This window comes from Myotis myotis, unplaced genomic scaffold (assembly GCF_014108235.1).
Source record: "Myotis myotis isolate mMyoMyo1 unplaced genomic scaffold, mMyoMyo1.p scaffold_m19_p_60, whole genome shotgun sequence".
Lineage (NCBI taxonomy): Eukaryota > Metazoa > Chordata > Mammalia > Chiroptera > Vespertilionidae > Myotis > Myotis myotis.
In genome coordinates this window covers 251776-276233 of record NW_023416369.1, presented here as the reverse complement: position 1 = coordinate 276233, position 24458 = coordinate 251776, and the positions used below count along the sequence as shown (strand labels likewise).

The window sequence follows — 24458 nt, the reverse complement described above, 5'->3', positions numbered from 1 at the left end:
TGTCACCCTGATTGCAGAGCCTCAGGCCACAGGCAAGCCCTGGGAGACAGAAGGGGTGGCCCTGGGAGGCCAGAGCTCAGTGGGAGAGGCCGAGTATGGAAGCAGGTTGAGAGCTGCCTGGAGCCTGGGCTGAGCATGACCTCGGGAGTGTAAGGACCTGCCTCTGAGCCCACGGCTGTGGAACCCCAGCTGCCCAGGAAGGAAGCCCCTTAAGGCCACCACCCTGAGGCCCAGAGAGCATCAGCCACTTCCCTGAGATCACATGGAGGCCAGGCCACGACAGGAGGACAGGACCAGCCATTCACCAGCTGAGCCCAGAAGGGCGACTGGTCCAGGCAGCGCCCCCCCCCCCCCGGCGCCCCTCCCTGCAGCCCAGGCGTCCCATGCAGCAGGACTGGGCACAGAGCCAGATGTCCTCCAGCAAGGCCAGGTCTGCTGATGGCAAGGGGGACGCTCTGGGAGGCAGAGCCGGTGTTAGCAGGTGCCTCGGGATCCCCCACTCCCACCATGCCTCCCCAGAGAGGGGACAGGTGCTCTGTGGTGCCCCACCCCAGGCCCGCGGGACTTCTCTGCCCCAGGGCACCGCTGGCCGTCTCTTCCTTCAACCTCGTCCCTGCTCACAGTTATGCACACCCAGGGCAGGCCTGTCCCTTCCCACCTCCCATGCCCACTGTGGGCATCACACAGACTGTCTCACTTTTCCTCAGAGCCACCCTCCTCTGCAGCTGGGGAAGTGGGGCGGAGGAGGCGACGCAGGGCACAGGCGACTGCACAGGCTGTTCCTCACACAGCACGTTGTGAGGTTGTGAGGAAATGCGTGGTCTTGCTTAGGCTCTGACTCTGGGTCGGCACCTGGTCCACTCACTCATGGTCAAGTGCTGTGATCAGTCATTACTATCCACGTCGGCACAGCAGACCCCAGCCCACCACAGGGGTCCTGCAGGCCCACATTCCCGTATGGCTTCCCCAAGACCCCAGCTCATCAACAGGGACAGTCGGGGCTTCGCACCGTGGTCCTCCCTCCTCACTGCCCTCCTCCCTGTGCAGACACGGGCCAGGCTTTGCCAGCTCAGGTTCACGCACCGGCACCCAGTGAGCTCCACTACTGCGCTCTACTCACCTCCGGCCACTCCAGGTGAGCAGCCCGCATCGTCCTTGAAAATGCCATTGGGGTTGAGGCAGGCTCCGCATCAACCTTCCGGCGGGCCCCAGAGACAGGAATCCAGCCACACGCTGCACAGCTGATTCTGCAGTCTGTCGTCCCCCCCCCCCCCCCCACACACACACACATGCCACCCCCTTCTCCAGCCTCTCTGGGAGCTGCTAACTGTCCTGCTTGTCCCCATTCAATTGCTCCTGGTGTGGAAGGTTGCATGGCCTCTGATTCAGGAGCCAGACGCTCGCCTTACCTCCCCTCAATGTTCTTCCCTCTCTTGCAGGCTTACTTCGTTCCAAAATGGCATCTTCCTTTTATCAAGTATTCCTAGTTATTAGCCTCTGGGCTCCAATGTATTGTGTGTCCCCACCCAGTCCCCCCAGCAAAGGAGCCCCCAGCAAAGGAGCCCCCCGCCCACCCTCCGCGAGGAGCACCCCTGCCTCCCAGGTGGCCGCCAGCAACACCGACTTCGCCTTCCGCCTGTACCGGAGGCTGGTGTTGAAGACCCCGAGTGAGAACATCTTCTTCTCCCCCATGAGCGTCTCTGCTTCCCTGGCCATGCTCTCCCTCGGGGCCCGCTCGGCCACCAAGAGCCAGCTCCTCCAGAGCCTGGGGTTCAACCTCACGCGCATGCCCGAGTCCGCCGTGCAGCAAGGCTTCCAGCACCTGGTCCACGCGCTCGGCGTCCCCAGCGAGGACCTGGAGCTGAGGATGGGGAGTGTCCTCTTCATCAAAAGGGAGCTGCAGCTGCAGACAAGCTTCCTGGACAACGCCAAGCGGCTGTACGGGTCGGAGGTCTCCCCCACGGACTTCTCCGACAGCTCCACCGCCCGGAAGAGGATCAACAGCTATGTGGAGAAGGAGACCAAAGGGAAGGTTGTAGACTTAATTCAGGACCTTGAACCTCAGACAGCCATGGTCCTGGTGAACTACATCTTCTTTGACGGTGAGACTCTGAGAGGTTGATTTTGATTTTAACATTGTTCCTCCCCAAGCCCAGGCAAGTAAGCAAGCTAGACAGACCCTGGACAGCCATCTGAAACTAGCTGGGTGCACGACCTTGGCCATCTCAGTTTATCAAGTGCAATGGGCTCATTCAGGTCTGTCCTTGTGTAGCCTGATTATGTGTCCTGAGGGGCTAACATCAGGCTCGGTGGGCAGCCCATGGGAAAATTTTTTTTCTAGAAATGACCTTGAGAGAAAGGACCGCATCTCTTGCCCCTGCCTGTAACTTTTTGTGTTTTAAAAAGTTATTATTGTCAACTTCTTTAATAGATGTAGACCTATTCACATTGTCTACTATTTCTTATGTGAGTTTTGGCAAATTGTGTCTTTCAAGGAATGGGACATTTCATCTAGGTTATCAACTTGGTGGGTAGAGAGTTGTTGATAGTATTCCTTTATTTTCTTTTTCACGTCCATAGGATCTGTGGTGGTGTTCCTTCTTTCGTTTCTGGTATTAGTACATTGCTTTTATTCCTGGGTATGGTCCATACTTAGTTTCTCTTTATGCCAAATATGTTTTGTTGTAAAGGCTGGATTTTTAAAATAATGTAATATGGCAGCTCTGAAATTCGCCCCCTGCCAAGGGTTTGTTCTCATTGCTGTGGCAGTAGCTGTTTGTTTGGTGCTTTTTCTGAACTAATTTTTAAAGTCTGTTCTTGGTCATGTGTGGCCACTGACGTCTCCTCTTGGTTATTTAAATGACTGGGCAGAGGTTTCTTAAAGGCCTGGCACACATAAGCAGAGGGCCCAGTCTTTGCAGAGGGCCTTTGTGTGTACGGTGGGGCATGTCATCCACACTCATCAAGGCAGTTTATAACTCTGAGTCCCCATTCAGTTTCTGTTTGTGCCGACCTTCAAGGTCCACTGGAGGGAAGAGCTTACAGCCTTCATGTATTTTTTTCAAACATCCACATCGCGTTACCCATGTGCACAGCATCTAAATGCCCAGGGTACACTGAGCTCTTCAGTCTCCATGACATCTCTTTCCTCAGCTTTTTCTTTTAGATTTTTTGATTAGTCTGTTGTTTGTCCCAGCTGTTATCCTGCGCCAGGCAACCAAGCAGCTAAAACACTTGCCTTTAATTGTTCCTGGAAAATATTCCCTGGACCTGGAGGAGACGTGCTTTTAGCTGAGTGAATGCCAATCAACTTGTCAGTGGCTCCAGGGAGGTGGTGGAACTGGCCCAGCATCGGGGTGTGAGCATGGGCCCCTGGTGGAACTCGCTGCGGGTGTCACCCTGGGTCATGCCGGGTGGGCAAGGGGAAGGAGCCAGAGCAGCCTGGCAGTGGCACTGTCCAGGAAACTATCAGTCAAATAATTATCAGTCCTTGGGAATGAGGCTTTGAAATGTCTCCATATCTGTTCCTCTCCCTCTGGTGCTGGGAATACAGTCTTCTATTTTTCAAAGCTACTGCTGAGCTAGAGAGAGAAGGAGGAGACGAATACTAGTTAAAATGCCACAAAGTTTACTGTTCTCATCGAAATTCAGCTATTTTTCTTGAATGGACTCTCCCCAGGTTACTAGGAGCCTTTGCTACATTCCCAGTGTTCTGAAAATGCTGGTTCTGTTTCTGCCAGTTCTTCTTGTTGCCTTTATGAAAGGGTGACTATGCAGAGGTCCTTACTCTGTCATTTTTGCAAATACCACCTCCACCATCTGTCCTATTAAGCTTTTTGATTAATCAATTGTTATCTAAAGCCTCAGAAAGCTGCTCAATTTATCAGTGCCTGTAACCATCTTTGACTAATTTTCCCCAAGGAAACGACAGGGCTTTTTGCATTGGTTGAGCTCCCAATCAGATCACGTACAGACAGCTTTTCGAGTGATGCCTTCCAGGGAAGCGTACGACAGCTCAAATGATGAGAGTTCTTTGAGAGTGAGTCTCTGAAAAGGTTCCGGCCCCATTTCTTTCCCTCCGTGGCTGTCAGGTGGCTGGATTGCACCACAAAGGCAGGCTGTTATTTGTCAAGGGTGTGGGCAGTGGAACTAGGGCAAGTTAAATGCCACAAAGCTGACCATTCTGACCAAAATTTATGTTTTTCTTCAATGGATGGTTCTGTTTGCTGAAGGCATTTGGTTAACGTCCAGAGTTCTAGAACAGGCAATTTTAATCATTGTTGGGAGTTGCTCATTGTTTTTATGCTGGAGTGAGTTTCAGAGATCCTTGGCTGTTCACCTCACTGTGACTCAAGACTTTCCTTCTCTCTTTGTGTAGCCAAGTGGGAGAAGCCCTTTAACCCGACGTATACGAGTAAAATGTACCCGTTTGTGGTGGGCAAGACCACGGTGAAGGTCCCTATGATGCACCAGGTGGAGCAGTTTGCTTTTGGAGTGGATCCAGAGCTGAACTGCTCTGTGCTACAGATGGACTACAAAGGAGGCAGCACGGCCCTCTTCGTCCTCCCCAGTCCAGGCAAGATGCAGCAGCTGGAGCAGGCCTTGTCCTCCAGGACCCTGAGGAAGTGGAGCCACTTACTCAAGAAGAGGTGGGCACCTGTGTCAGTTTGCTGGGGCCTGAGGCAGGTGATGGTGAACAGCCCAGGATGAGGAGAGGCCGCGACAGCAGCTGTGCGATCATCACTCCTGCAAGCGAGCACCAACTGCCTGCCAGGCAGGGAGCTCGGTGCTGTGCGTCAGTGTTCGTTCTCACTTGAACCTCACAGTCACCTGGCGGATGAGGAGTGTTATCACCCCCGCTCGCAGGCAAGGAAACAAGGCTCCAAGAGGGGAAGTGAATTACCCAAGGTCACGACGCTACATGCCTCTGTGAAATTATTCTGTCACTGTAGCTATTCTGTGCTAGCTGAGCTTACTCCATCCACCACTGTGATGTTTAATGCCAGGGCAGGATTCCATAAAGACCAACACACACAGCACTGGTGCTCACCTACAAAATGAGGGTAATAATATCACTCAACTCATAGGACGCTGAAAAGATAAAACAAGTTCCTACTTATAAAGTGCTTAGAAGAATGCCAGGGAGATAGTAAGTGTCCAATAAATGTTTGCTAATAATAAAATTATTAGTTCTGTAATTATGGGTAGTATTCAAGGGATGTTAACCATAAGATAAAAAAGAGTCTTATGTCTGATCTCTTAGCAATATTGTCCTGGCATTGTGGGCATGGTCTAGGAGGAGAGAAAAGAAGGATCAGGGACAACATAGTTCAGAAAAGACAAAGATCAATGCCCAGGGTGGGAGCAGGCGGAGTGCTGAGCCGCTTCTGAGCAAAGCGAGGTGACTTTCAGCTGGAATGATGGGAGCCTTCAAGGAGATGGTGCGTTTGAGCCACAAGTATGAACAGAACATGAAGGCGTGGGTAGCTCACAGAGCTCAGAAAGGCATATTGGGCAAAGGAAACAGCACTAGGGAAGATGTACAGTTGGGGATAAAGAGACACTGCAGAAGGTTTCTCAGGTTTCTTCTGTTCTTAGCTTGCAACCAGGGCTGGATGGAGGCAGAGGAGCCAGCATGGAGGTGGGGGTGGGGGTGTCTGTAAAGAGACAGAGCCGAGAGAAGATGAAGATGGCCAAGCCAGTGCAAGACCCAAGGCAGGGAAGCGAGAGCTGTCCACTGTGCTCGATGTCAACAGGAGCCCAGCAATGAGTAGCACCCACACTCTGTGCTTACATTTCTGTGACTTGTTAAGCACATGACTGGGCAAAGCACTAAAATTAAGCTTTACCATCACTAAAATGGAGATAAGTTCATGAATGTGCCTGAGACAATGCCTGGCACATAGTAAATGCCCAATAAATGCGGGCTGTTCACTCTTGGTTCAGGGAAACTATTACTGAGGGGTCTGGGAAGTGCCAAATCCAGGGCTGTGTTGTCTAACATAGCAGCCAGCAGCCACAGGTGGTTATTTAAATTTAATTAAAATAAACTTAAAAACGAAGTTCCTTGTTGGCACTAGTTGCATTTCAATTGCTCGATTGCCACATGTGGCTGGTGGCTGCCATACTGGACACCACAGACAGAGACTATTTCCAACTTTGCAGAAAGTTCTATTGGACTGGGCTGCTCTTGAGGGTCAGCAGGGTTTGTCTCCAGAAGGGCTGGTGGGTGGCATCTGGCCCAGGGAGGCAGGCTCACTGCTGTCACTGCCCATGGCCTCTGCCAGAGGGTCCCTGGTTGAGGCCCCTTCTCTGCTCTGCCCTCCCTCATTAGGGGCCTCTTTTCCATCTCTGTCCTCCTCAGGGCTGGGCTTGCTCGTCCCGGAGGCTCCCCTCCAGCACAGCCTGGTTAGCTGACGGGCATGTGTTGGCCCTTCAGCAGCAACCAGCAGGGCCTCGCGGGAGCAGTCTCCTGAAACGTCACCTGGAAACAGCTGGGACCCAGGCCTGTGCCCTCACCTCTTCCTTTCCCTCCTCCCAGGTGGATAGAGGTGTTCATCCCTAAGTTTTCCACATCTACCTCCTATGACCTGGAAACCGTGCTCCCGAAGATGGGCATCCGGGACGCCTTTGACAAAAACGCCGATTTTTCTGGAATCACAAAGAAAGGCTTCCTGAAAGTTTCCAAAGTGAGTTGGTCAATGAGAATATTCGCATCTGAGCCTGAGTGGGAAGGGCCCATAGAGACCGACCGATCGAGCACGCTCACCTCACGGACCCAGAAACAGAGTCCCCAGGAGGCGAAGAGACTTCTCTGTGGCAGAGACAGGGCCGCCTGGCATGGCGGCCAGGCCTGCTGCTCCGTGGCCATCACACCTCCCACACACCGTTATCCCTCGCCAGACAAGTGCTCCTAGAGTTCAACGGCAGTTTCCTGAGAACCCGGCACCGCCCACACCTGCTGCAGATGAGCAAGTGCCCCCTGGAGCCCAGGCCCTCACACTGGGGCCCTAATGTGACTGCCCCTGGCCATTAGTGCCCTGTGATGTAAAACAAGAAAGCAAGGAAACTAGGAAGAGAGGGAGCTGACTTCCACAATGTAGGATATTGGACCTAAACATTCAGATTTCTGATTCTCTTGAAACAAATCATTGAGCACAATTCCCAAGTAGTCAGGCCAAACCTCTACACAGTGGCCTCTGGCTGGGGCTGAGCCGGGAGCACCCCTTTTAGGTGGAGGGCACCCTCCAGGTTCCCCGTGGACCCCACACTCTACAACGGGTCTCCTCGTCCCACTGGGTCACCTGTCTAATGCCTGTCTGCGGGGGTTTCTGATCCCTGACCTAAAATTTGTTTTCGTAACAGAGTGCAATGCTCCGAAGCGGCCCTGGGCCACTGAACGGGGCCTTTGTCACTGGTGTCCAGGGAAGGAGTACAGATTCCACAAGAATATGATGGGCAGCTCAGGCCGGGTGGTTCAGTGGGTTGGAGTGTTGTCCCATACACCAAAAAGGTTGTGGGTTTGATTCCTGTGCAGGGCATATACCTAGGTTGTGGGTTCAATTCCCGGTCAGGGGGGATATGGGAGGTAATCAGTCTCCCTCTCTCTCTCTCTCTCTCTCTCTCTTTCCCCCCCCTATTCCCCTCTCTCTAAAATCAATAAACATATCCTTGAGTGAGGACAAAAAATATTATGAGCACTATGAACCCATGTGCACATATGAAAACAACGACTGTGACTGTTGGGAGTCACAGGACCCTGAGGCTGGCAGTGCATGAGCCCAGCGTAAGGATCTCTTGTCTAGAAGACCAAGTAGGGTGCGACAGTCAGTAGCACCTGACCGCCATGCCCCCGCCACGGCTGCGGCAATCACTCTGGTATGCACACTTCCTAGATCTCCTTCAGTTCGTCAAACAACCCCGTGGGATGCATGCAATTATTATCGGCCTTTCATCGATTTGGAAAGTGAAGCACGCGACCTCTAAATAACTTTTGCAACAATGAGTGGCGGAACTGGGACTCAAACCTAGGTCTTTCTGGGCTGTACTGGTAACCAGTCAACTCCATGCCTAAGAGCCAACTGATCAGCGGCAAGCCTCAGGCCAGGCACTTGGCCTCTGGGGACGTGGGGGTGGAGGGTGGGGGTGGAGGTGTCCCCATTCCCAGGCAAAACATCAAAGTTCAGGTTTTTTCAACCATGTCGGTGTCTGTTTTTCCCTCGACAGGTCTCCCACCGGGCGGTGGTGGACGTCAGTGAGTCGGGCACCAAGGCCGCGGCGGCCACGGCCACCAAGCTCACCGCCCGCTCCAAAGACAGCTCCTCCCACACCGTCTGCTTCAACAGGCCCTTCCTGCTGCTGATCGTGGGCAGCGCTGCGCAGACCACGCTCTTCCTGGGCAAAGTGGAAGATCCCACCCAGTTCCCAGCGGGGAAAGGCCTTTCTCGGATGACACGATAACAACGCACAGGAAATAAACAAACCGCGTGGCCTGCAGATCCTGGGGACAGGGGGACGGGCCTCTGTGTGAGGGTCCACCTGACCCCGCGGAGCTGCATGTGCTGCCCGAGGCTCAGTCACCCCAATCAGCAGAGATCCAGTCACAGACCAAGCCCCTGAGCCCCGGCACACCCCCTTCCATGCTCTCCCAGGCGGCTGGCTTGCTGGGGTGTGTCTGGGTTGGTATATTTCCATTCCTTAGCCCCTGGGGGTGGTGACATGCAGGCCAGTGGCCTGTACTTCAGAATCACAGCAATAAACCTAAAACGTGAGTCTGGCCGCACAGCGCTCCCATGCGCCCCCAGGGTGTGGATTTGAGAGTGGTCTGGTGGGTAAGTCACAGAGGCCAGGCTGTTGTTATGCGGCATTTCAGTGGCTGCCTGAATTCATCTATTCATTCAACAAAAACACACTGAGCACCTCATACGTGCCAGGAGTGAATCAGGCAGACAGGCTCCCGGTTTGGGGACACAGATGGGAGTGGTAGACCACCTCCGCCCTGAGGAAATGAAACCTGTAAATGCATGTGGTTGTACCAGCATTCGGAGTGCTGGGAAGGCCCTCACTAGGACGGTCGGATGAGGGGGAAAAGGCGGCGAGGGGGTGCTTCTGTGAGCACAGGCCCGTCGGAGGGACAGAAAGAGGCGCTGTGGCTGTGGTACTTGAACAAGGTCAGATGGCATCAGGCGTCGATGGCCAAGGAAAGGGGTCTGGGTTTGGTGGGAGGTGCCATTAAACCGGCTGAGTTTCTCCAACAGGAAGACGAGGGTTAGTGTCCGGGTTGGGAAGACCTTTCTGGGTGCTCACCTCGGGGTTCCATCCAGACTGGCCGCGGCAGCTGCCCTCTTGGCTCTGACACGGTCGCGCGCGCACACAGGGCCCTCGGGTGCTCGGCCTCCTCCCTGTTGCTTGGAGGGACCGTGGCCTGCCCCTCCCGCTGACTCCTCAGCCTCATGCGTGGGGCGAGGGGGCGAGGGGGCGAGGGGCCTCGGGGGTTCCCCGCACAGGCTTCTCCGCCCTCCTCTGCCCGTTGGCTGCTCTGGCTCCTTCCCCTCCCGCCCGGCATGACCCAGGGTGACACCGCAGCCTCCAGTGGAGCCCGGGGTTCCGGGGGCCCATGCCTACACCCCGATGTGTTGAGGGCCGCTTGGTGGCGTTTCCAAGCTCTTTTACAAAGAAAGAAAGAAAGGAAGGAAGGGAGGAAGGGAGGAAGGGAGGAAGGGAGGGAGGGAGGGAGGAAGGGAGGAAGGGAGGAAGGGAGGAAGGGAGGAAGGGAGGAGAGGGAGGGAGGAGAGGAGGGAGGGAGGAAGGGAGGAAGGGAGGAAGGAAGGAAGAAAGAAAGGAAGAAAGGAAGGAAGGAAGGAAGGAGGAAGGAAGGAAGGAAGGAAGGAAGGAAGAAGAAAGAAAGAAAGAAAGAAAGAAAGAAAGAAAGAAGAAGAAAGAAAGAGAAGAGAGAGAGAAAGAGAAAGAAGAGAGAGAGAAGAAGAAGAAAGAAAGAAAGAAAGAAGAAAGAAAGAGAGAGGAAGAAAGAAAGAAAGAAAGGAAGAAAGAAAGGAAGAAAGAAAACGGAGTATGCTAAGAAGCTTCTAGAAATCGCTCCCCTCCCCCACTCACAGGAGAGAGCAGCTGACCCAAGGCAGGCCTGGGCCCCGGACTGAAGCCCAGACGTGGGGCTGCCCACTGTCCCTCTCCTGGCTGCGGGGCCAAACCTCACTCCTGCACAGCGCTCGCCTCTGTCGACAGGATCATATGATTATTATGCTTCATGGCCGCCGGGTGGGAGGGGTGTGGGCGATGGACGAAAAGATGAGGAGGGTTGAGAAGTACCCCTGCCAGGTATTATATTATTGATCACAAGGAGATTAACATTTCAATTGGTGGGTAAGGCTGACTGCCCTTCCATAATGTGGGTGGGCCGCATCCAATCAGTTGAAGGTCTTCATTGAGAAAAGACCGACCTGCCGGGAGCAAGAGGGAATCTACCAGCAGAGGCCTTGGGCCCTGAACTGCAGCATCCTCTCTTCTGGGCCTCCCGCCTGATGGCCATCCTCCGATATCAGAGAACCAGTTCCATACACCCATCTCTCTCCCTCTCTGCTCGCCCTGGCCGGGCACTGCACATCATGCTTTGTCCCCCCACAGCTCTGCAAGGTGGGCTGTACAGAATCCAAAACAGCACCTCCCAGTGTCTTCTTCCCTGCCACGTGGGAAGGTATGTAAAGGGCCAGGTAGTTTACGTGCCAGCCAAGAGTAACTGGTTTCTCCTCAGTGAATGCTCTCATTCATTCAAACAACAACCGTGTCTTCATGAAACAAGGCTCACAGCACTGCATGGACCCACAGGTGGGGTTTCAAACATTGGTAGGTGTAGCAGACCCCCTTGGGGCCTGGCCGGATGTCCTTGGGTCTGACCTTGAGCGTCCATGGCTCCCACCTGGGCTTTCTTGTGCCTCACACACCAGACAGGCCAGAGGCATGCAGCCCCCGCAGGCTCAGACTCAGCCTGGGAGGGAAGGGAGCCTTTACGTCTCCCAAGTGCCTCTTGATTAGAACCACTGCACCAGCCCGACCAGCTTTCCTTTCGCTTCATGGGTGTGATTAAACACTTCTTCTTAACAGTGATTTGTTTTCATTATAAAGAAGATACATGCTCTTTGTGAGAAATTAGGAGAATCTAAATGTACACAAAGAAGAACATAAAAGTCACCTCCATCCTGTCACCTCAAGATTCACTCATAAACAGATACTCATCTGGTTCTAGGCTTGGCTCTAGAACCGGGGACACGCGGTGAGCGGGTCATGATCCACTTTACGGAGCTCTTAGGAGAGGGGAGAGGAGGGGAGGGGAAAGAGGGGAGGGTAGGACACTTTGCTCTGTTTTCTGAGTTCCCTCCCAGGCTGTTCTCTGTGCACGGACCCTGTTTATTTGAAGTCTTAGGGAAGCACTGAGTGGTCAGAGGTAAGGGCTTTGGCTGGAGAGGCAGACAGTCTCTGAGTGGCCCCAGCACCCAGGTTACGGCATTCAGTTAAGTTCACAGAGCCTCAGTTTCCCTTCTGTGAAGTAGGGAACGATTGTGCCTCTCTCACATTCCTTTTTTCCAGCTGTACTGGGAAGCACTCGCCACGCATCGCTGTGTAAGTTTAAGGTTTACGGCAGGATGGATTGAGTCACACATGCTATGCATGCTGGCGGGGCAGGCTGAGTTAGCATCTCGCATTCCTAGGTGAGGGCGCTGCTTAAGGACCGCTGCCCGGAGCACACAGCACCCGTAAAGGATGGACAGCAATGTCCCCCGACCCCTGCCTTCAGCACCCTTGGCCGCCGGCAGCACCCATGTCAGAATCTCCGCCAACCCAGCGGGTCCAGATCATACTCGCTGTTTGCTGCTGGGCCGGCGGGATGGATACGTGAAAAAAGAGGTCCCTTCCTGTTTCCTAATCACTCAGGTCCCTTCCTGGTTCCAGGAACTGGCCAGACAAATATTGACCCGGCTGCTGTGATCTGCAAACACTATTCTCCTGTGGTTGGAGGCCGCGCAGCACTGAAGACCAGGGCCCGCCTGGCACCTCTCTGTGAGTCCCATATGCATGGGGAATGAAGGCAAGGGCCTCTCTCTCTCTCTCTCTCTCTCTCTCTCTCTCTCTCTCTCTCTCTCTCTATCTATCTATCTCTGTCTGGCTTTAGCAGCAGGGATGGGAGGCCCGAGTCCCCCTAAAGGAGAAAACGCCATGATGTATTCTTCTAAGGGTTGAAGGAGGAACCTCAGGTTTTAAATAACCTTTTATGAAAAACTTGGTCTTCAACATTTTTGAGAGAGGAACTCCCAGTAATGCTGGCAGACAGAGGAGAAAACAGAACAATGCAGCCCAAAGCCAGATGACAGCGCTGACGCAGCAGATGTCCTAGGGGCCCTGTTGTTTGAAAAGGGCCCTCTGGGAGCCTGGTCTGGATCTGACCCTCCCTCACCCGGCAGGTCCCTGGGCCCCGCGTCTGGGTATCTCCACATGCACAGCAGGGATGCGAATGCCTATGGCTTAAGGTTCTCCTACCGAAAGGGCATGTAGCCAGTGTTTCTCAAAGGGGGCATCTGGGCAGGACTACTCTCCAGCACACAGGGCAGCCGGCCTTTCAGAGCATCCTGTCCCCCACTGGACTCCAACAGCACCCCTGCTCCATCTGAGATGGTCCCAGACACTCCCCCCTCTGCACTCACCCTCCCCTGCATTGCAGGACACCTCCGGCTGGGACCACTGGTACGATGCGTCTGATATCCCCACAAATAAACAGGACGTGGGCACACTGTAGTTAATGAGTGCAGCGCTTCACTTCCTCTGGGTCTCTCTGGAAATGGAAGAGGCAGGTTGGGTGGAGTTACCCCGCCTCAGCAGAGGGTGAGATGAACACTGCGCACACTCCTGTGCCAGACGCCAGGCCACGGCAGGTCCTGGAAGCCAACGTGACCCGCCCGGAGGCAGGCATTCCATTTGCATTTTGCAAATGGGGACCCCGTGGCTCAGAGAGGTTCCTTTGCACAGTGTCGCTCAGTGAGTGACTGCGGGGCCTTGATCCAGACCCAGGCCTGGCAGCAGCTCCGTCCCCTTTGGGACCAGACCCTTCAGCGAGTCCGGGACGCCTGGTGAGAGTAGGTAGGAAATGGTAGCCCACTCAATGGGACAGGGAGCATAAGCCAGAGACAGTTTCGTCATAGTTGTATTTCTTGTTTTCCCCTGGGCAGACCAAATTTTCAACTGCTCTGCTTCTTCCAAATCCCCCTCAAAAGAAAGCTCACGGTGAGCGGAGGGTGGTGAGCAAGCCACAGCGGCAGAGCTGCAGGCAGGCTGTGGTCTTGGAGCCGCACAGGCCTCTGACCGGCGTTTCAACATCATAGTGTTTCAACATCACCAACACCACGGCTGCATTCATCTCCTGACCACTGGCCTTGGGGTTCGGCAGGGCATTTAGGGCACAGGCTCTGTAGGCACCTGCAGAAATATGGTGTCTCCCACACCACCGTGGCGCTGGTAATCTATCCAGAGGCCACTGGTCCGGGCAAATGGTATTCAGGTGCTGATTAGGACACACACACAATCAGGACAGGTGGACAAGGGCCGCCGGGATGGAAGGGGGTGGTGCAAGTGTCCGTTTTGAAGGGAGCAGGGGACGGCACTCTCCTCACTGGGACATCAGGTGCGGATTCCGGTGGCAGCCTGGGCTCTGTGAGCACCTGGGGGGGTGTTGAGACCCTGAGAGGGGCGGGGCACTAGACAGGGCAGGGCGAGCAGAGACAGGCATGTCTCCACTGCAGCTTCCCCTCAAGCTGAGCTGGCTCCTCAGGGTGGAGCCTGAAGCAGGAGAGACGCTGGACTAGTGGCCTCAGCTGTCATAACCCAGGACTGCAGACGGGGCGGCTTCAACCACAGAAATGCACTGTCTCCTGGTTCTGGAGCCAGAAGGCCAAGGTCAAGGTGTGGGCGGGGCTGTTCCTTCTGCGCTGAGGGAGGCCGTGTGGGCCTCTCCGGTCTCTGGCTGTTTGCTGGGAACCGGGCTTGTCCATCTCTGCCTTCCTCTCACGGCGTTCTCCCGAATGTGTCCAGGTCTAAGTTCCCCTTGCTATCAGGACGCAGTCTTATTGGGTCAGGGCCAGTCTAAGGACAGCGTAACTAGTTACTACATCTCAGTGATCTCCAAACAGAATCACACTCCCAGACACTGGGGATCAGGACTTAAGCATATGAATGGGGGGCGGGGAGGGCACAATGAAACCCATAACAGAAATCTTTCCAAAATCTCTGCATCAATTAAGATAGAGTTTGAGCCACGGCATGTGACAAGAGGTTCTCGCGGTAACGAGCCTGATGGAGGCAGAGGTGATCTCTCTCTCACGTCAGCCCCCAGGCTCCATCCATCTCTGGCGAGGCTCCCTCAAAGGCTGCCCTCATCCACAAGGCCCCCGAGGCTGCCCATCACAGCCACACTCCGGCTATGGAAGACCAACGTGGAGAGGGCACGCCTCCCCCTGCCGGGGCCTGTCCCAGGAGTTACACACACTTTCCTCTCCTCTCCGACTGACTGGCGAGATTATAGCTCATGGTCACACCCAGATGCAAAGGAGGCCCAGCAACACGCATTGCCACCATGTCCTAAACATTCGCTCAGGAGTTCTGAGCATCATTCTCATCTCGTTAAAACGTAATGAATTAGAGGAATGACTGGAAAGAAGGGAAAAAAGAAAGAGAGGGGGGAGGGGGAGGGGGGAGGGAGGAAAGATGGATGCAGGGAAAACAGACCATGGGAGGGAGGGAGGGAAGGTGGGAGGGGACCATGGAAGTTGCTTTTATAACCCAGAGTCCTTTTCTCAGCAACATCCTGTAACGTATCAATGTGTAGAGCAGACAAAGGCCCCCACTCTGACTGAAGCCTTGGGGGGAAGGGTCCCGAGCCCGGCTGCTCCCCCTCCCTCATCCTCTGCAGGGCCCTCATGACCCTGTGGGATACAGTCTGGATGTGAGGTTTGTGGAGGGAGCAATGGGGAGCTGTGGCGTCACTGAGTGATGTGCTCAACCTCTTGTTTTCAGAGGATGGAGCCAGCGTGGCTGTGGCTGTGGCTGCTGGGAGCAGGGATCCTGGCCTCTGCCCATGGAGACAAGAGTCCGGGGTTGCCTCAAGCCTCCAGGGGTCGGCTCCCAGAGCCAGCGCCCGCCTACCGCCAAGTCACACCCACCATCACCAGCTTTGCTTTGCGCGTGTACAAGCAGCTGGCAGCGCAAACCCCAGGAAACATCCTCTTCTCCCCGGTGAGCATCGCCAGCACCCTGGCCCTGCTCTCTCTCGGGGCCCAAGCCGACACCTCGACCCAGATCCTGCAGGGCCTGGGCTTTAACCTCACGGAGACCCCGCGGGCCAGCATCCACCGCGGCTTCCAGAGCCTCATCCACGCCCTTGGCCTGCCCAGTCCCAAACTGGAGCTGAAAGTAGGCCACTCCCTGTTCCTGGACAAGCAGCTGAAGCCTCGGCAGCGCTTTCTGGACGACATCAGGGAGCTGTATGGAGCCGTGGCTTTCTCTGTTAACCTCACGGATTCTGCCACCGCCTGGAGGCAGATGAATGACTACGTGAGGAAGCAAACGTACGGGCAGGTGGTGGACGGCCTGCAGGAGTTCAGCGAGGACACGCCCATGGTTCTCCTGAACTACATCTTCTTCAAAGGTGAGTGCTAGCCTGGCAGACTGATCACTTCCTCCACCTCCAGCTCCGCCCACCACCTCGGCCCCACCCTCCACCTCTAGCCTCTCCCTCAAAGACACCATCCTAAAGTCACAAATGTTTCTTAAGGCAGTGACCCCTGCATCCTATAATAAAAGGCTAATACGCAAATCAACCGAACAGTGGAATGACCTGTCATAATGACATGCACTGACCACCAGAGGGCAGACACTCAATGCAGGAGCTGCCCCCTGGTGGTCAGTGCGCCACCAGAAGCCAGGCTCACAGCTGCGAGCCCAGCGGCAGTGGTGGGAGAGGCTCCAGGGCAGTGCTAAGGATGTCTGATTGCTGGCTTAGAGACACTCCCGGCAGGGGCTCCCGGACTGTGAGAGGGCGCAGGCCCGGCTGAGGGACCCTGCCCTGAGTGCATGAATTTTATGTACCGGCCCTATAGTATTTCAATAATGTTCTTATACCACTACTTCTTCATTTGCAAATAGTTGGTTTCTCTTGCTATTTTTTCTATTCTATTTTTATTCTGATTCTTTTTGTTATACACTCAGTCTCACTTTTCTATTAACAATTCAATTTTAGAAAGATGTCTTTTACTTATTCATATATTTTTATTTCAGAGAGGAATGAGGAGGGAGAGAGAGAGAGAAACATCAATGATGAGAATCATCGCTCAGCTGCCTTCTGCACGTCCTCTACTAGGGATTGAGCCCACAAGCCCGGCACATGCCCTGACTGGGAATTGAACTGTGACCTCCTGGTTCATAGGTCAACGCTCAACCACTGAGCAACACCAGCCGGGCAAATATATTATTTTATATTATTATTGATTTCAAACATACAGAAATATACAAAGAAAAATATAAAACCACCATACACTCCCCCCACCAAGAATGAAAACATTAGCATTTTACCATTTGATTCATACTTTTAAAAAAATCTGACAGATAAAGTTCAATTTCTTTTTAATGCTTCCCTCGTCCCCTTTCCTTCCCTCTGTCCCTCCCGGAGGCCAGGACTGTCCTCGGGCAGGTGTGCATCCCCCTCACCCATGTGTGTGCGCCGAGAGCTCATTAAGGGTGTGTACATCAGTTACACACTAATGTGTGTAAAGATTTTACACAAATGCTCTCATCCTGTATTATTTCACACTTATGTGTTAGTGTCATTACCATGTTATAATTTATATAATTCTGACTGTTGCATTGAACATGTCACAACTTTTGTTTTTGTTTTTACTTCAGTTCTTTCCTGAATTCATACATATATCTTTATACTTTTCATGCTTTTTGTTTTTACCTCATGTTGTTTCCTATTCCGAGGTCCCATCCATGACCTACCTTACACTCAGTCATGTCAGTTTAGGCTCCTCTTGGCGGGGACAGCTTCTCAGCCTCTCCTTGCCTTTAATGGCCATGCCGACGGGGAGGAGGACTGCCAGGTGTTTCGTAGAATACCCTCAGGGGGGATTTGTTTGATGTTTTTCCCAGGAGGAAGGCTGGCTGAGAGGACTTGGGAGATTTATGGTAGGAGACGGTTCCCCACCCGGTAGCGCAGGGTTGCACGTACGTGCGCTGTAGATGAGGAAAAAGGCAGTCACAGCTCAGTGGGAACGGCACTCTGCAGGGGGAGGGGTGGGGGCCATGGGCTCCCACAGAGACCCTCGCCCAGCCTTGGGGAGTGGTGGGAGGCTCCCTGGGAGAGAAGGAGTCTAAGCCAGACATGAAGAATGAAGCTGTAGGAGAGGCGGAGAGAAGGGGTTTCAGAAGAGACAGCAACGTAAGTAGAAGCCCGAGCTACAGAGGTACCACGTGTCCTCAGGAGTGAAGCACATTGGCTGGACTGAAACAGAAGGAACTGGGGGATGCCTGGGGGATTGCGAGCACTGCAGTAAGAAGATGAGCTGGATAGCCAGTTAGCCTGGAGGTCAAATCACCCCTGGTATTGCCGACAATCAAGGCTTAACTACAACAAGACTGCGCACAAAGACCACTAGGGGGTGCACCAAGAAAAGATAATAAAATGCGGAGACAAAGAAACAGGACGCAAATGTCAGAAATGGAAGATACAGAGCTCAAAACCACACTTTTAAGGTCTCTCAAGAACTGTCTAGAAGCTGCCGATAAACTTAGTAAGGCCCTCGAAAAAAATGGTGAGACCGCTGATAAATGTAGTGAGATCCTCAAGAAATCTAATGAGACCCTCGATGTTGTGATAAAGAACCAACTAGAAATTAAGCATACACTGACTGAAATAAAGAATATTATGCAGACACCCAACAGCAGACCAGAGGAGCGCAAGAATCAAGTCAAAGATTCGAAACGTGAAGAAGCAAAAAACACCCAACTGGAAAAGCAAAATGAAAAAAGAATCCGAAAATACGAAGATAGTGTAAGGAGCCTCTGGGACAGCTTCAAACGTACCAACATCAGAATTATAGGGGTGCCAGAAGATGAGAGAGAGCAAGATATTGAAAACCTATTTGAAGAAATAATGACAGAAAACTTCCCCCACCTGGTGAAAGAAATAGACTTACAAGTCCAGGAAGCGCAGAGAACCCCAAACAAAAGGAATCCAAAGAGGACCACACCAAGACACATCATGATTAAAATGCCAAGAGCAAAAGACAAAGAGAGAATCCTAAAAGCAGCAAGAGAAAGAAACCCAGTTACCTACAAGGGAGTACCCATACGACTGTCAGCTGATTTCTCAACAGAAACTTTGCAGGCCAGGAGGGAGTGGCAAGAAATATTCAAAGTGATGAATACCAAGAACCTACAACCAAGATTACTTTATCCAGCAAAGCTATCATTCAGAATGGAAGGTCAGATAAAGAGCTTCACAGATAAGGAAAAGCTAAAGGAGTTCATCACCACCAAACCAGTATTATATGAAATGCTGAAAGGGTATCCTTTAAGAAGAGGAAGAAGAAGAAAAAGGTAAAGATACAAATTATGAACAACAAATATGCATCTATCAACAAGTGAATCTAAGAATCAAGTGAATAAATAATCTGGTGATCATAATAGAATCAGGGACATAGAAAGGGAATGGACTGACTATTCTTGGGGGGGAAAGGGGTGTGGGAGATGCGGGAAGAGACTGGACAAAAATCGTGCACCTATGGATGAGGACAGTGGGTGGGGAGTGAGGGCGGAGAGTGGGGCGGGAACTGGGAGGAGGGGAGTTATGGGGGGGGAAAAAGAGGAACAAATGTAATAATCTGAACAATAAAGATTTAATTAAAAAAAAAAAAAGATGATGAGCCGGAGCTGTGCTGTGAGTCCTAGACTGTCTCTGGGACCCAGGATTCCCAAACAGCTGGAAGAGGGAAGGGGCATGGCCACATCGGTTTTGAGCAGGGGTCCTCAAACTTTTTAAACAGGGGGCCAGTTCACTGTCCCTCAGACAGTTGGAGGGCCGGACTATAGTTTAAAGAAAAACTATGAAGAAATTCCTATGCATACTGCACATATCTTATTTTAAAGTAAAAAAACAAACAGGAACAAATACAATATTTGTATTTGCATGTGGCCCGCGGGCCGTAGTTTGAGGACCCCTGGTTTTGAGGAAGATCAGTCTGGCTATAATGTAGAAAATGGGTTGGGGGAAGTGAGGGTTGGAGAGATAAGTTAGGACGTTCTTAAAGTGGAACAAAGTGAGGAAGAGGGTGGCCTTGGATACAGTAGTGGCTGTGGAGAGAGGATCGGCGATACTTGGTCATTGGTTGGGTGTCCTCACGGATCTATGGGTTTGTGTCCTCACGATTCTATGGGTTTTGTGTTCTCATGGTTCTATGGGTTCTGTGTCCTCACGGATCTATGGGTTTTGTGTCCCAAGCCAAGTGGAAGCATCCTTTCCAGCGCTACCAGACCCCAAAGCAAGAGAGCTTCTTCGTGAACGAGAGGACCTCCCTCCACATCCCCATGATGCACCAGAAGGAAATGCACAGGTTCCTGTACGACCAGGAGCGGGCCTGCACGGTGCTGCAGATCGAGTACAGCGGCAACGCGCTGGCCCTGCTCATCCTCCCGGACCCAGGGCAAATGCAGCAGGTGGAGGCGGCTCTGCAGCCCGAGACCCTGCGGACATGGAGCCAGCTGCTCCTGCCCAGGTAAGCGACGAGGAGCAGGACTCCGGCACACCTGGTGCAGGTCCCCGAGCAGTTCTTAACTCCAAGTGCAAGGGGCCAACCCTAGGTTAGGATGACCAGCTGTGATCTTGGGCAATTTTCTTACCTCTGGGCCTCAGATTTCCTCCCCTGTACACCGAGGCCCTGGTCACCACCACACTGGGTTGTTTGGAGGATTAGCCACGTGAATATACATGGAGCATCGAGGAGCGACCTGGTGCGTGAGAAGTACTCACCAGGGAAAGTGAGGGCTGAGTCATTCTCCGCCTTCCCGGGCATCTTTCTGCTCAGCCTCCCTTCCCTTGCTTCTCCCTTTGTCCAAATCATGATTTACTGTCAGAAGATGGTCAGCTGTGGCAAAAAAAATCAGGTCAAGGACAATTACTAAGAATAATTATGACTCTCACAGGACACTGTGAATTTCTTAAAAGTGCATCTTTTTGTTAATTAAAACATTTCTTAAAGAAATTAAAAACCAAGAAGAGCACTGTAAAATCAGATCCCAGTTTAATGGGATCGCAATCTGACCCCCTCCTGCCTCTTGCTTGTCAGTTTGTGGTTTTCTCAGTAGTTTTAGTCTTTTCCAGTTTGGCTAGACCCCTTCGAGAGCCAGCTCCTTCTTGGGGTGTGTCGTCCCTTAGGAGGCACCTGGGATGAAAGCTGGCCTTGAGTTCTAATGACCTCTGCTGCTAACAAACCACCCCAAAACGGAATGGCTTGGAAAACAACATCTACTCTCTCTCTCCATTCTGTGAGTGGATCAGCCTAGCTGGGCAGTTCTGATTTGGGGTCTCTCCTGCACTGGAGTCAGATGATGGCTAGGGCTGGGGAACGAAGACTCCTCCGCTCAGATGTCTGGTGCCTGGGCTTGGTGGCTGTCCCAGCTAAGGGCTGGGCAGGCATCTCTCTGTCTCCATGCAGCGTCTCCATGAAGCTAGCTTGGTCTTCTGTCTCCACGTAGGGTCTCCATGAAGCTAGTCCGGCCTTCTCTCTGTGTCCATCCAGCGTCTCCATGAAGCTAGCTTGGTCTTCTGCACAGCAGCTCAGCATCATTGATATTGTTACATGGCAGCTCTGGGCTCCAAGGAGACACGGAGTGAAAGCTCCTGCTCTCTTAAGGCCTCGGCTAAAAAAGACAGCTTCTGTCCTGTCCTGTTGGCCAGAGTATCACAGAATCCACCAGCGTCGAGGGGCGGAGTACAGACAAACCTCGTGATCCCTCTCTAGCCTACCACCAGCCTCCACTCATCACCCCAACCACACCGAGGTTCCAGGGAGAGTAAAGGGTGCTTTGTGTTTGGACAGAGATTCCAGCACCAAATAAAAGAGATACGGGGCAAGGACAGAGGCCAGGTCTAAGGACGTTTCCTTGTTGACTGTGAATCTACATAGCTCCTGTCAGTTTCTGAGTCCAACCCCATCACCTCAGCTCCCTTGGGGTGAGCTTGCCTCTTCCCCGTCTCACGAGGAAGTCTCATAGGATCTTCTAGACCAGCGGTTCTCAACCTGTGGGTTGTGACCCCTTTGGGGGTCGAATGACCCTTTCACGGGGGTCGCCTAAGACCATCGGAAAACACATATATAATTACATATTGTTTTTGTGATGAATCACTATGTTTTAATTATGTTCAATTTGTAACAATGAAAATACATCCTGCATATCAGATATTTACATTACGATTCATAACAGTAGCAAAATTACAGTGATGAAGTAGCAATGAAAATAATTTTATGGTTGGGGGGTCACCACAACATGAGGAGCTGTATTAAAGGGTTGCGGCATTAGGAAGGTTGAGAACCACTGTTCTAGACCAATAGGTTTTCCTTCAGGATGGGTCTGTTTTGACCTCTTACTTGGACCTTCAAGAAGCAAAATCAACCCAAGTGACTTTCCTAAATCTCAGATGTTTCTCAGGCCAGAGTTAAATTTTAGAGCAGCATTTTAATGGGCTTTCAGCATGAAAACTTCAGACCTGCCCCCCTCCTCCGGTCTGGTCTCCCTCCGTCCACTCAGCTGGGAGGACGGTTCGCTAGCCTGGGGAAAGCACACTTCCTGGTAACTTCCTTCTTCACGCACATTGGGTGGACACCTGGGGTGTGTCCAGCAGCCTGCTGGACTTGTACTTGCCAAGGTTTGCCATTTCTGGAGCATATAACCTGGAAGAGATATTTCCCCACATCAGGCTCAGCAACATTTTCAACTCAAGAGCCAACTTGTTGGGAGCCCCTGGGCGGCTGAATGGAACCATCTTCCGGGTACGGAGGCGACTCTACGCAAACCCCCCTCAAGGGTGGGGCCTGCCCTGCTCTCCACCTCCGTTTCCTCCTTTTCACAGTTTAACCCCAACTTCTGACTGCCCCCACTTCACATGGGCACCTGGACCCTCACGCTGCCCCCAGGAGCTAGAGTGTAAGGGTTCCCTAACCTGAATTCGGCTCTCCAAGCTGGATTCATTAGAGGCAGAAGTTTCTGGGCTGGTTGTTCACCAGCCCAGCTTGCAGGTGCCCCAGTAACTGTCGAGTAACTGAGAATAGCCCCCAAAAGAAAAGGACAGGTTTGCTCTGTGTTCAAAGAACCTGCAAACTGAACCCAGGAAATGCCGGTCAAGGCATGTCAGGAGCAGGAGAGTCACGCTGGCGATCGGTGCCCACGCTTGACGGTCACTGCCTCTCATCAGACCCTGAAGCTCAGACAGTGAGAGGCGAAGGGCTTGTATAGGGGTTGCCAACAGATGGGTTAGGAAGTAGTTCAGAGGCTAGGCCAAAAGGACTTGCTGAGGAGCAGACGTGGACGTAGGAGAATGTTAACAACAGTTGCCTTATGTGGGAAGTATGTGGATCTGAGCAGTTACGCTTTGTAAAAACCCTGGCCCAGTGCCGGGCATCTAGAAAGCCCCCCTCGCTGTGCCCCTTCTCAGATCAGACGGAGAGGCCTGAAGGGCTCTGGGAAGAGCCCACAGAGCTCTACAATGTCCGAGGAGAAGGGCTGTGGGCTGGGGGCTGTGGAGTGTTCTGGCACAGCAGGCAATGTCCCAGGAAGACTGGTTCCCCTCACTCTGGGAAGCACTTCTTCCTGCCAGCACGCAGGCTGCCCATGGCCAGGGGGGTCTCCCTGTCTGGTTCTCTCCGCAGCGTGCTGGACTTGCACTTGCCAAAGTTTGCCATTTCTGGAGCATATAACCTGGAAGAGATACTTCCCCACATCGGACTCAGCAACATTTTCAACTTAGGAGCCGACTTGCTAGGAGCCCTTGGGCGGCTGAATGGAACCATCTTCCGGGTACGAGGCCACCGGGCCGGGCAGGTGGGAGGGGGTCTTGTCCCTCTTGACACGAAGTGTAGATTTGAAAGTCAAGTTCTCCTTTCTCCTTCCTATGCTGGTGCTTTAATGCCACAACCTGTGAGGCTCCCTTTCCCGGCAGCACCTTTTCCAGCTCTCTCTCCAGTCCTCAGAGCAAGGAGACAGAGTCCGGAATAGAGATGACACATTCGGTGACATCAGGTGTGGGACAACTTTGCTCTGTCTCCTACCCTTCCTCCTAAGACAGGGCTGAGGCGAGCAGAGGGCCAGCACTACAGACAGCCGGTTCCACGGAGCGCATCTGAACCGCCGACTGAGGCTGAGCAGGCCATTATAGAGATGAGGAAACTGAGGCTTAGCGCGAGGAAGTGCAGCTGGTGGTGGAAAATGATACCTGGGCCTGTGCCACATGCTCCCGGGGGCTGAGAACGTTCTGGAGGGCACTGCTGGGTTTCTGCGGCCTGGCTCAGGCTCGCTGGTCTCCCCACCACGGAGCAAATGCACCTTCAGGGTGAGCCCCCAGAACATGGCAGGGGGAAGATGGGGAGAGGAGGAAAATAACACGAAGCTGGAGGTGCCGTCTTGGAAGGCAGGGCCTGGGAGACCTGGATGCTCTGCCTGCCTCTCCCGGTGCCCCACAGGGCAGACTCTGCCCTTGGAGTGTCCTGAGCTGTCCCTGCCCTCTCTTCTCCTCTAGGTGTCGCACAAGGCAGCCATGGACATGAGTGAGCGGGGAACCAAGGCTGGGGCTGCCTCCGGCCTCCTCTCACAGCCCCGGCCTCTGAACGTGACGTGGGCCCCCCACACCCGTTTCAACAGGCCTTTCCTGGTGCTTGTCTGGGAGGTGACCACCCAGAGCTTACTCCTCCTGGGAAAGGTCGCCAACCCAGCTGCAGGCTGACGCCGGGGAGGCACGAGGGTCCTGTCGCCCCTGCAAACCCGCAGGCAGGCCTCAGCCACCCGCAGGCCGATGGGAGGAATGTTCATCCGTGTGCAGAGGCCCGAATAAAGTTGCCTTGGGTGTTGTGAGCACTGAGAGCAATGCTCACAAGGAAGGTGGCTCCGCGTTGCCCTTCATTCGCCCCACAATCCCCTTGAATCTAGTGTCGCTTCACCTGTGGTCAAAAAGTTGACAAAGAGAAGAGCTCCATGTTATGTCCTGGAAGATGGCCACACCACCGTCACCAAGTGTCCCAGGAAAAGGCACAAAGGACATCAGGAGAAATCAGAGTCTCCCCCTTCGCAGTGGCCACCGTCAGCTCTAAAGCAAAACGAGGTTGTCCTGAAACGTCACTGCCCAGGCGCCAGGG

The 24458-nt window shown here is 53.2% G+C and overlaps 2 protein-coding genes and 1 long non-coding RNA gene across 3 annotated transcripts in view; 2 read left to right on the top strand and 1 right to left on the bottom strand.

Annotated features, from left to right (window-relative positions):
- The window catches only part of SERPINA9 (serpin family A member 9), a 13803-nt gene extending 5032 nt beyond the window's left edge, over positions 1–8771 (top strand). Inside the window, exons 2-6 of the mRNA XM_036315757.1 lie at positions 1048–1135; positions 1440–2102; positions 4379–4649; positions 6542–6689; positions 8227–8771. Coding sequence (XP_036171650.1) covers positions 1457–2102; positions 4379–4649; positions 6542–6689; positions 8227–8460 — 1299 coding nt within the window. The 5' untranslated portion in view covers positions 1048–1135; positions 1440–1456 and the 3' untranslated portion in view covers positions 8461–8771. The remainder of the gene's footprint in view (positions 1–1047; positions 1136–1439; positions 2103–4378; positions 4650–6541; positions 6690–8226) is intronic.
- Positions 1–12825, bottom strand: part of LOC118659575 — an 18789-nt gene extending 5964 nt beyond the window's left edge. The window contains exon 1 of the long non-coding RNA XR_004968644.1: positions 12714–12825. This is a non-coding gene — a long non-coding RNA (uncharacterized LOC118659575). The remainder of the gene's footprint in view (positions 1–12713) is intronic.
- SERPINA11 (serpin family A member 11) lies at positions 11383–24458 on the top strand. Its single transcript, XM_036315758.1, has 5 exons — positions 11383–12072; positions 15076–15706; positions 19556–19829; positions 22980–23127; positions 23846–24458. Exons 2-5 carry the CDS (start codon positions 15079–15081, stop codon positions 24047–24049), a joined length of 1254 nt encoding a protein of 417 aa, XP_036171651.1. The 5' UTR covers positions 11383–12072; positions 15076–15078; the 3' UTR covers positions 24050–24458.

Bases quoted from the DNA above. Each gene is read 5' to 3' on its own strand.
- SERPINA11 (XM_036315758.1), top strand. From the start codon at position 15,079: ATGGAGCCAGCGTGGCTGTGGCTGTGGCTGCTGGGAGCAGGGATCCTG. The intron at 15,707-19,555 runs GTGAGTGCTAGC...TTGTGTCCCAAG, and splicing joins GAACTACATCTTCTTCAAAG to CCAAGTGGAAGCATCCTTTC. The intron at 23,128-23,845 runs GTACGAGGCCAC...CTTCTCCTCTAG, and splicing joins TGAATGGAACCATCTTCCGG to GTGTCGCACAAGGCAGCCAT.